This window comes from Python bivittatus, unplaced genomic scaffold (genome assembly GCF_059951505.1).
Source record: "Python bivittatus isolate LINGU-HERP-01145 unplaced genomic scaffold, Pbiv_v1 ctg000700_np1212, whole genome shotgun sequence".
NCBI classification, from domain to species: Eukaryota; Metazoa; Chordata; class Lepidosauria; order Squamata; family Pythonidae; genus Python; species Python bivittatus.
This window is the reverse complement of record NW_028277098.1, coordinates 17,445,196-17,456,195: the sequence shown is the minus strand read 5'-3', so window position 1 is coordinate 17,456,195 and position 11,000 is coordinate 17,445,196. Positions and strand designations below refer to the sequence as shown.

At 33.2% G+C, this 11,000-nt stretch overlaps 1 protein-coding gene across 3 annotated transcripts in view; it reads right to left on the bottom strand.

Moving 5' to 3' along the window:
- Positions 1–156: 156 nt before the first annotated feature.
- The window catches only part of WDR47 (WD repeat domain 47), a 39,375-nt gene continuing 28,531 nt past the window's right edge, over positions 157–11,000 (bottom strand). The window contains exons 10-16 of one of the 3 annotated variants that reach the window (XM_088154362.1): positions 10,195–10,355; positions 7,595–7,675; positions 4,915–5,084; positions 3,470–3,640; positions 3,137–3,268; positions 2,379–2,597; positions 157–1,648 (exon numbers count right to left, since the gene is read on the bottom strand). In XM_088154362.1, coding sequence (XP_088010488.1) covers positions 1,506–1,648; positions 2,379–2,597; positions 3,137–3,268; positions 3,470–3,640; positions 4,915–5,084; positions 7,595–7,675; positions 10,195–10,355 — 1,077 coding nt within the window. In that variant the 3' untranslated portion in view covers positions 157–1,505. The remainder of the gene's footprint in view (positions 1,649–2,378; positions 2,598–3,136; positions 3,269–3,469; positions 3,641–4,914; positions 5,085–7,594; positions 7,676–10,194; positions 10,356–11,000) is intronic. The other 2 variants (XM_007434336.3, XM_007434337.3) reach the window with 2 other exon arrangements.

Sequence of the window (11,000 nt, the reverse complement as noted above, 5' to 3'; positions counted from 1 at the left end):
AATACCATAAAAAATTAGGCTTGGTTTATCTGCAGGAGGCACATTCTTCATGGTATTTTGGTTAAAAATGTAAGGGTCGCCTTATCCGTGGATGGGCTTATACAGGAATATATACAGTAGCTATTTCCATATGAAGGAAGAAAAAAGAAAATAGTATGTAGCTTCACTTTCAGGTGTCAAAATCTTTATTGAATTTAAGTACATATACACTTCTATAGTAACCTCAGGTTTTTTATGACAGTTAAAAAGGTCTTGCTACAGTGCACGGCATATATTAATTAGAACCAAACCTTAAATTGTACTTCAAATAAATAATCCAAATATTTAAGAATTTAATTTAAAAGCAATATAACTGTACAATATGAAAATATAAAACAATACATGAACATAATACTCTAAAGATAGAAATAAAATTGCAACTATATTATATAGACAGTGCAAGAAATTAAAAAATCCAAATAAGCTTCTGAACTGGGAAATAATTTAGTTTTACATTATCATGCAGACATAGCATTTCAAGCCATGCTATTGCCTTTAAAATTTGTATGGTATTCTATATATACACAGGGGGAAAACTGTGTTTGTAACCAGAGGATATTTTGAAGCATTTTACTACAGTGTTTTGCAATGCTGAGGAATGGGCAATTTAATATATTAAAATTTTCAACAATGCAATTAGTAATTATAGCAACTTCAGAAAAATTCCTAACTGCATACACAATATTCTCACATATGTGCCTCAAGATCTGTAGGATCGTAGCCAATGATATCAAAATAATTGTACCAATCACACCTAATAGTGCGCTTGCTTTCCTACAATACATTACACAGAGGTATTTTGTTGCATTCGCATTAAGTAATGTTAATGTCTCTTCACACCAATGTTTTTTTCCACCAAAAGCTTAAGTGTTGAACATAATCTAACAAAATACAGTCTCAAACTGAAAATCATTCCATATATCTATATCTACAGATAGATACTGTGATCAATAGTCAACCCCTCTTTAACCATCTTTAGAATTCATAATTATACATACTAAACCAAAACACGAAACTTTGATGGGTAAGGTTTTGGACCACTAATTAAGATAGATGTAAACAACATTGTAGAGCATGGCATAACAAGACTTATTTGTGTGGATGTTATGATATTGCATGTGAATTTCACTGAACTATAGTTCAATCTGAATTTCAAAAAAATATTGTCACCGAGGCAAAGACCAGGGAATGCAATTAACACTAAACTGTAAACACATAATTAAACTTTTGGAGTGCACATTGACTTTGCAAGAGCTCTTTTAACAAATTTCAGCAACAAGACTACAGTAGGTCATAGCAGCATGAGATCACATGGAAAGCACTGAAAAATAATAATCCACACCAACACACCAACATCTCATAGCAATCAAATTTCTGTGGGACACATTTCTCCTGCTCAAATGCTGCTTTTCTTATGGACATTCCAGTTGTCTCGTGTGTCTGTGCTGTATTGATATAGATTGCATTTAGCCATTATAACTCCAGAGTTTGACAGTTCTGTCAGCAGAAGATGACAAGAAGGAAAGATCCTGTGTATGCCATCTGCATTGAATCACTTTGTCCTTATGTTCTCCTACTACCATAGTTGGTAGCTGCTTGGTAAGGTCACCTATGAAAAATAATTAGAATAATTATTGCTTACATGATGTCTGCATGGCACTGCTATTTACTTTATCTTTGCATGCAGATTGTATTTTTTTAGTTCAAGAATTTTAAACTACTGAGAAACAGTTCAGGTGGATTATGCTTCTGAATGCTCATTTCATCTGTTACAGAACAAGTAATACTATATCTGGCTCTTCAGAAATAAGTAAACTATACTATTTATACCTACATACACATTACTTTTCTTTTTTTTCAATCCCAGATGTTTACCATCAAATTATCAAAAATACAATAGAATACCATTAAATTACATTTAAAATTATATATTATATAATTAATTCAATAATTTATATAACATTTAATACTATGTTCCACACTTTTTAAAAATTAATAATTTTTTATACTGCATAGTATTGAAGATAAAGGGAAATATAAATAAAATCTTTTAATTGTTATAGAAACTGTCCGTACCTGGAACCTACTTTATCTTACTGGGGAGTTTATTCTACATAGATGAACTGGAATCCAAACCTTTTCAGATATTACTACAATTATACTACTGAGTTCTGGAAATTATAGAAGACTAATATAGTTTACTATAATGCCATATCATATTCTATATAAGAACCAGAGTTAGATAAATTTCTCTTCCCAGAAATGTATGAAGTTGACCTGAAGACGGGTTGGGTGGTGAGCATTCTTGCTATTCAGAAATAATTCAGAAGTAAAATTACCTTGCAGGTCTGTGACTTTTATTTTCATGTCATATGATCCTGTGAGAAGGTAATGAGCCCCAGGGGAGAAGCGAACAGAACGGACATCACTGGAATGAGGATGATAACTCTGAACCATTCGCCCACCACGAATATCATAGAGCATACAACTGGAATCTTCCTGTCCAGTAGCTAGAAGACGACCGCTAGGATCTACAGCTACGGATGCGACAGCACTGCCTGAAGAAAACCCCCCCCCCATTATATACTGTAACCCTGGTTTCAAATCAAGATTTTTATGTAGATTTTCTAAAATACTAGACAAAACACAGCCAAACACATTTACAGACAATCATATTGGTATTAACATAGGATCAATTGTACAATAATGTAAGGAGATTTGATTCTGTCTTTGCAGGTCTGATGAACTTGGGAGCCCTTGACTGTCTGATCTGAGGATGCTAAACGTACTTGTCAATAAAAGGATATATTAGTAAATGTTTTAAACAAGTTATTCTATATATTTTAAAAAAGGTCCATACAATATGAGATTTGAACACTGGCCATTAAATACACAATTTACAAAATAAGCATTCTGTAGAATTATTTCATATGTCCTTCTGATAATAGTGTAAGATGTCTAACAAAAGATTCCTAGTATTTGCTCAAGTTTATGAAGAAGCTATTCCCACCTTTTCTATGAAAATCTCCATCTTCTGTGCAATAAATATGTTGAACAGCTACCTTGACTGTTTTTAGTTCAATATCAGTAAGCATACCAGTTCCATGAAATGTTGTTCCAACAACCCGAACACAGCTGGGTACTCTGAGATCCCAGAATCTCACAGTCTTGTCTTGGGATCCAGATGCTATCATCCATCCGCTCCATGTATAAAGTGCTAAAATGTGACCTGCATGTAACAGATATTGACTTGTATTCATTGCAGCTTTTAAAAAGCTATTAACACCTTTAATTAAGGAACAAGTTACTTTTAAGCCACAACAAGGATGACTATGAGGGATATTTGTAACTTTTTATGTTTTTAATGTATACATTTTAAAGTTTATTAAACCTTCGGACAAGAGCTGTTGCAACTGAGCCAGTAACATACCAGTATGGCCACTCAAAGCATGAAGACCTTGCCCTCGCTGGCAGTCTGTGGTATAAATATTACAGTCACCAGCTCCAGCACTTATTAAAATGGCACCACCACTTTCAGGACCTTCCATAAAAGCTAGATCTCTAATAGTTCCATCATGCATGCTAAATTCCAGATCTGGCCCTAAAAGCATTAAAACAGGAAAATGTGAACAAATATATTTTTATATTTAAAGAATTTTATGACACTATATGAAAATTATCAAGAGCTTGGTTTTGAAAGGCTGAAAAACAAACAGGCCCACTAAAATTATTCAAAATATATAGTCACTGTGTTTTAGTAACTTCAATCAGGGCAGGCTCTGGTTTTGAAAAGGACTCTTTCAGGCTTATCTGGCAGCATAGCAGGAATCCATATAAGCATTTGGTCAGTGGGAAAAATAATTTTCTTTCCTAATAGCAGGCTTAGTGTTGTGCTGGGGCAAAATTTAAATAGAGACATTCCAAGTAATTAAAATGGAGGTTACCAGATTCCAATTATTATTATTATTATTATTATTATTATTATTATTATTATTTATTTTATTTTATATATATATATATATATATATATATATATATATATATATATTTAAGAGAGTCCAACTGCAGAAAATAGCAGTGGACTCTGTTAGAATCCCATCAATTACCTAAGGCTGCCATGTAGAAACTAAATCACAGTAAACTTCAGTTTAGTGGACTAATGGGGGGAAGAGGTGTCCATTAATGGCAAATGGCCCTAAAATGCATTCATATGTGAGAAAGCCCGCTTTACTACTACCAACGATAATTACAGAAAACACCTATAAACTGCCACGATTAATAATGGATAACCCAAAATATCTTATTCTGTCAGGAGAAGTGTTGCATTTTATTTCTTCTATACTGAACTATTTGAAAGAAAAGGAGTAGCATTTAACAGTGAACACACATTTTTGAGGAGAAAGCAGTGAATACTGCCTGTTCTGTTGTTTGGGGTGAAGTCCATTACTGCATTCAGACAAAACCTGGATTAAGGATATTTTATCCATTAAATCCAGTCTCCTAAAATGAAGGTTTACTGTATTTCTAATTATATGATCTGTAATGATATATGCAAAACACCTAAAGATATTTTAGATCATCTATAATATAGTAAACAAATGTTTTGCCATTCATCAACATTTATTTGTAATCTAATTATATATGTAATATATAAGTGAAAAAGAGAGAGAGAAAAAAATTGATTCTGTTCTAATTTAGGAAAGGAGAAAGAGACTATTCAGAATCAGGATTTATCAAGGATTCCCTCTGAAAATATTTCAGACTGAAACGGAACAGCTACTTTTGAGTCAATCATGTTATTAGCAAGAACTATTTTATTGTTCTTCTACCACTAGCGTTCAGATTTACTAAAAAATTATAATTGCTTGCACTTACCTGTGGCATTACAGGTGTCTGCATTGAAAGGAAGCACTTTAACATATTTGTCATTAGAACCAGTAGCCAGCAATTGTCCACAGGGGCTCCACGCCACACAATAGATTGATCCCTTGTGATGTTTGTTCCGTTTGAAACGAACTACTGGTTGTTTAGATGTGTTATTATCGCTAAAAATATTTTAAAGATTGTAAGATTATTATATTCTTCAATCTGCATCTACTGTATATGTGCATGTACATATGTGTGTATGTATAAAGCCAACTATAATAGTTTCTGTCTTAATAAGAATATTGGAAAAGAGTAATTATTTTCATCAAATAATTTTTAAATGGTATAAATACATTTAAGGTATTAGGAAATAAAACACAAAAAGAGAAAATCTTAAATATAAAATGAAAGTAAATAGAGAGGTATATCTGATCATAAAGGATGAGCTGAAACTAGTTAACTTTCTTTGAACATGAAAACAAAACTATATATTCAAACATTTATGTGACTGTTGTGAACACCTCTAAATAATAATAATGACTTATTAAATGTACATGCCGCCTGTCTGTTTTTAAAACAAAGCAAGCAAAACAAGGCACCATCAGCACTATCTAGCTGTTTTGTAAGTCATGAAAGAATATGTTAGAACTAGAACTGTTTGATTTGCAACTTCTTTCCCACATTATATAATCTGAGTCAACAATATACAATTCTATGCATATCCACTCAGAAATAAAGCTCAAAGAGATCAGTGATAAATATATAGGACTGCAATCTAATTTAGCTGGTTATAAATTATTTTCTTTTCCAACTTCACAAAATGTCTTTTTAAAAAAGTTTTATTCTGTGGTAAAATTGTATTTTATGCTACAAGATCCATCAGTGTTCCTGTATCTTATAGACATGCAATAAATGGAGGAGAGGGCACCACTAAAATGACTGGGGAAGCAATATGTGAGATGGGACATTTCATTGTTTTCCTGACCTAAATTCCAAATTACAGCATGTTGTTGGTGCCTGTGTTTTCCTCCAATCTAAATCCATTCCCTGAAATTTCCATTAATTCCACATAACAGGCTATTCATATATTTGCGTCAGAAGAAAAAGAGGACATGGGGGAATCTTGGCAAGAAAGGGTTGATCTCTGTCCTTTCCCAATTTGGGATTTATTAACTATGTTTCAAAAATGTTTATCCCTCATATCTTCTTTAGGTTGGCTTTTAAACTAAAGCATTTCCAATTTATTACTCTTATTTTCAACCAATACATCTACATTAGAGCCACAATAGAGTAAACCTTGAAATAATCTGTACATTCTTAGCTTGTTCTGGATTTCAGCAAAATATATGGGTCTATCATCCTCCTCTAAAACATGATTGAATCAATCCCATAATATCCTGTTGCAGTGTATAGATTTTTAAAATAATAGGATCTTTTCCCCAAAGGTTCTATGGAACCCAAATCTTGGAATGCTGGGCTAATCCAGGGTGGGAAGTCTTTGATCTCCCAAATCCAATACTCAGGAATCTGTTTAGAGCACTGGACCTAATGGTACTCAAGTCCTTTCACATATAAAATCCACTTCCAGTAATCTAAGATTTTCTGCATCTAAGCAGAAATTTAGGACTTATGAAGTAAATCTGTATTGCTAATGTAAGTAAATTTGGAGCCATAGTATTTGCTGATCTATTACAACTCACCCAGTGTTCAACCAGTAAAAAGAGGTTTACTTTCTATCTCTACATTTTGTTCCATTGAGACAACTAACTGAATTAGGAGTTAATGATGCCACTGTTTGATATCAAATCCAATCCATATTAATACTGTTGTGTGGAAGGTGTTTCCAGTATTTGTTGGAATGCAAAAGATCAATTTTGTGACACAGCCTTTCTATAACTGCCCCCTCCTTGAACAGCATCCTTTACCACTTTCTTATTCAGAGAACAAAACAACAAAAATATCAAAGTCTATTTATGGTTAGAATATATGCAACAGAACAGATCCACTTCTAACATTACAGGAGCTAAGGATAATGTATAGGATTGGACTGCCCAAAACAAGTTTTGGAGTTTACACAAGTTAAAGTGGAAAGAAAGGCTAACATTGATTTTCTTAAAACCAGTAAGCCCCTTCTAATATACTTTAGACAGTGAAGGCAAAGTACTAAATACCAAAACCAAATCAATGTATAAGAAAGGAAAACAAATTTAGCCATATGCAGATACAATTGTTCATTACTGTAATGCTAATGGAAAGTATAATAATGCCTAGCATTATTTTCCTTTCTATACAAACATAACCATTTATATATTACAGTCCCAAGGAAAGAGACATTTGGCAATCATTTACAGGTAGCTGTAAAATGTATGTAAAAGTAATGACATAATGTTACTATTTGACTGTTGAACTGAGCAAATAAAAGAGGATGGTAATATGGCAACTGAGAGCTAATATAACCAAGAAGTTTTTAACAGTAGCAATTTTTTAGAAAAAAAGAATCATGCTATAGAAGCTGAAAAGTGGAGTGGTATATTAAGTCATAAAAAGTGGGGAAAAAAGGCCAAAACATATAGGGAAGGCAGTATATTTAGATATGGAACAAGCACATAATGAAAAGCCAAAAGAAAAGAAACCCCAATGATCTAAAGATTCCAAAGTGTAGGTAAGAGGAAATAAATATACTAGTTACTTTGTTGTCATCTTTACAGAAGAAGAGAGCGCAGATCTGCCTAAGTCAAATACCAGTTTTTGAGGAACAGCAGTGGAGGAGCTAAACAACATACAAGCAAATAGTTACAAAGAGACTAGAAACATACTTCACAAGATATCCTATGTGAGTAACACACTTATGGCTTTTTCAATTTTACATGGTGAAAGCTGGCTTGTGATGGGGGTCACATAAAAACACACACTTGGGCAAACTGACAACTAATTGAAGAAGCAAGTCATGTAATCTAAGGCACAATCAATATTTGTTCCTTTTGCCATGCTCGCAGCCACACAAGACAATGGAGTTTGAAAAAATCAGCAAAAGTTATAGAATACTTGAAACAATTACCTTAGATTTCTTACTTTATGGAAAGATATAAATGAGAAATGAACTATGATTCCAAATGCATTTTCAATAGTCTCACTGACTTTAATGGAACAACTTGAAATTTGTTCACCAAGGTCACCACTACTAGGGCTTGCTATTGGTCATCATTTATGCATTATCATTTGACTGCTAGTATCAAAATTAGAGGAAGGATACTACAGATAGTCCTCACTTACTGACCACAATTGGGACCAGCAGCTCCATCACTTAGTGACGCAGTTGTAAAGTGTAATGTCACATGACTGCGCGACTTACAACGTCAGTTCCACTGCAGTCATTAATTGAATCACTGCAGGTCGTTAAGTGCAACATCATGTTACTGCATCTTGTGACTTCCTGTTGGCTTCCCTATTAACTTTGCTTGTTGGAAGTCAGCTGTAAAAGTTGCAAATGGTGATCATGTGACCATGGGATGCTGCAATCTTTGTAAATGCGCACTGGCTGCCAAGTGCCCAAATTGTGATCCTGTGACTGTGGGGATGCTGTGACAGCTGCAATTTCGAGGACCGGTTGTAAGTCTCCTTTTTCAGTGTTGAACAAGCAGTCGGTAAGCGATGACTACCTGCGCTTTAATACCAGTACAGCTAAGAAATGGAAGCCTTTCTCACTCTTGGGCTAGGAACAAGATGAAGGCAATGTTATGGGGGCTCAAAAAAAAAAAAAAAAAAAAGATTTGCCAGGGGTATGTTTTTACCACAAGGCAGAAACGTCCTATCTATCTTTTCTTTTCCTGTCCTTGTAAGCAAAGGTATATCAGAACATCTTGTGTGTCATATCTCCTTTCCCATTTTCTAATTTTAAGATCAAAACCTATTGCATGAAAGCATGTGAGTGCCACAACCTAATTTCTACAGGGAGAAACTTTAATTAGTTTACATTTTAAAATGAATAAACCAAATTCTTATTTTCTGAACTAATAAGCAATCTGCAACAAGTAAATTCATTATGCCCTTTGGTATATATTTTATAAACTTCTTGCAAAAACAGGGAAATTGTATACAAAAATATATATGAATCTTAACATACACAAAAATGTATTTGAATTTTTGGGGAGCCTTTTATAAACTGAAACAGAAATAAGATGGAACTTGTGCTTGAAACAAGACAACTGAATTGTAATATGCTAGTCCCATAAATTTCAGGTGCTTTTACTGACAAAGCTAAACTCTGACTTGCAAGATTTAGGAACCATAGTTTACTTAGTTCTGAACTGATGGAATGGCCTCAGTTAACCGCTTAAGTTTAATATAAATCACCTCATAGGATTGTTATGTAAGCTACTATATTAAAAAGAAATTCTTATTTATATAATATTATTACAATAAAGTATTAATTGACGGCCTTGGTTAATTATTGCTGGATACTAAAAGTATTTATCCAGTTAGGAATTTTACTGAAAATTTGTTTTTTTGTATTGTAAACCTAGGCTTATTATGAAGCTGAGCTAATCCCTTTACACACAGAAAGATATACCAGAAAAAAGAACTGATTTCACAGTCTGCTTCATCTAGCATCAACAACAAACCTTACGAAATTATGAATAGGTACTAAAGTCATCTAGAAAGCCAGTTTGGGGTAATGGTTAAAGGCACCAGACTAGAAACCAGGAGACTATGAGTTCTAGTCCTGCCTTAGGCATGAAACCAGCTGGGTGACCTTAGGCCAGTCACTCTCTTTCAGCCCTAGGAAGGAGGCAATGGCAAACCACTTCCAAAAATCTTGCCAAGAAAACTGCAAGGACTTGTCCAGGCAGTTGCCAGGAGTCAACACTGACTCGAAGGCACAAAATAAAAAAACCAACAACTTAAAATCATCTACTTTGGAAGTGACTAAAATGCATTATATACCCTAAATCTTCTAGTCAGTGCATTAATAAAAATGCCTTAAGGACAAATGGGAAAAAATTGTACTAATTATTTTCTTAATGGAATTTCAGATTGCTACTGAAAGGAAAAATTGAATGAAAACAATGACATTTTCTTAATTTGAGTGTATAATTAAAATTAATTGGACTAGACCTATGCAGATAAAGTATTTCAGGTAATATTCTAGTGGTGCAAGTCTTGTATTAGTTCATTACCAGTAAGTTAAAAATAAATGGGGGAAAAAAGAGCAACAAAAAAGCAGAGAGCAAATATGGATGCAAATATCACATGGCAAGTGATGAGAAAAATCCAATACATTATTCTTACCTTGAGTCCTGGAGGTCTGGGTAGGCACAGACCCTCAAAGTTTTAGAATTTGAACCAACAGCGTACAGAGCGCCACTTGGATGAAAAGCCACAGCTCTGACAGCTTGGGTGTCTTCTAGAGTATTGATACAAATGAACTGTTTCTTTGATTTGTCATCCTGCTTTGTAAAAACAGAAGTATCAATGATTGTTTTCCTTTAGCTCTGCACATTTTCAAAATAATGAATGAATATCTATCTATCTATCTGTCTGTCTATCTATCTTTAACTTTATTCTTATTAGGAGACATTTACATACATTCTCAATGAAACAAATATGAAAATTAATGTTTTTTAAAATTATATGTTTATTAAACATTTTTGAGAAAGGAAAAAAAGGCAAAAGGGAAAGAAAAATAAAAATAAAACACAAGGGAATATATAAACATCGCAGAATTAAATGAGACTAAATAAGAATTTTCAATATTTCATTAGTTTTACATAACTGAGTATCTTGTGTCATTTTAAAAACTGTAGGTCATTGTGAAAATCCAGTTAGCATATAAATATCAGTGGTAATAATTAGTTTTGTATAAATCATGAAGATAAAGAATTATAGTAATTTCTGTCTGAAAAGGGGAAGACCTACTGTTATTTAACAGGTCATTGAAAATTAAATATTAAGACCTTATGTTAAGTGAAACACAAATTTCAGATGTGGTACAAGCCAATATATAGGATTAAAATTTTAAAATGGCCTCCAAACTTTAAATTAAATTCTATTTCTGATTTACTTTTCAAATATGAAGTTATTCCGGACATCAAGGA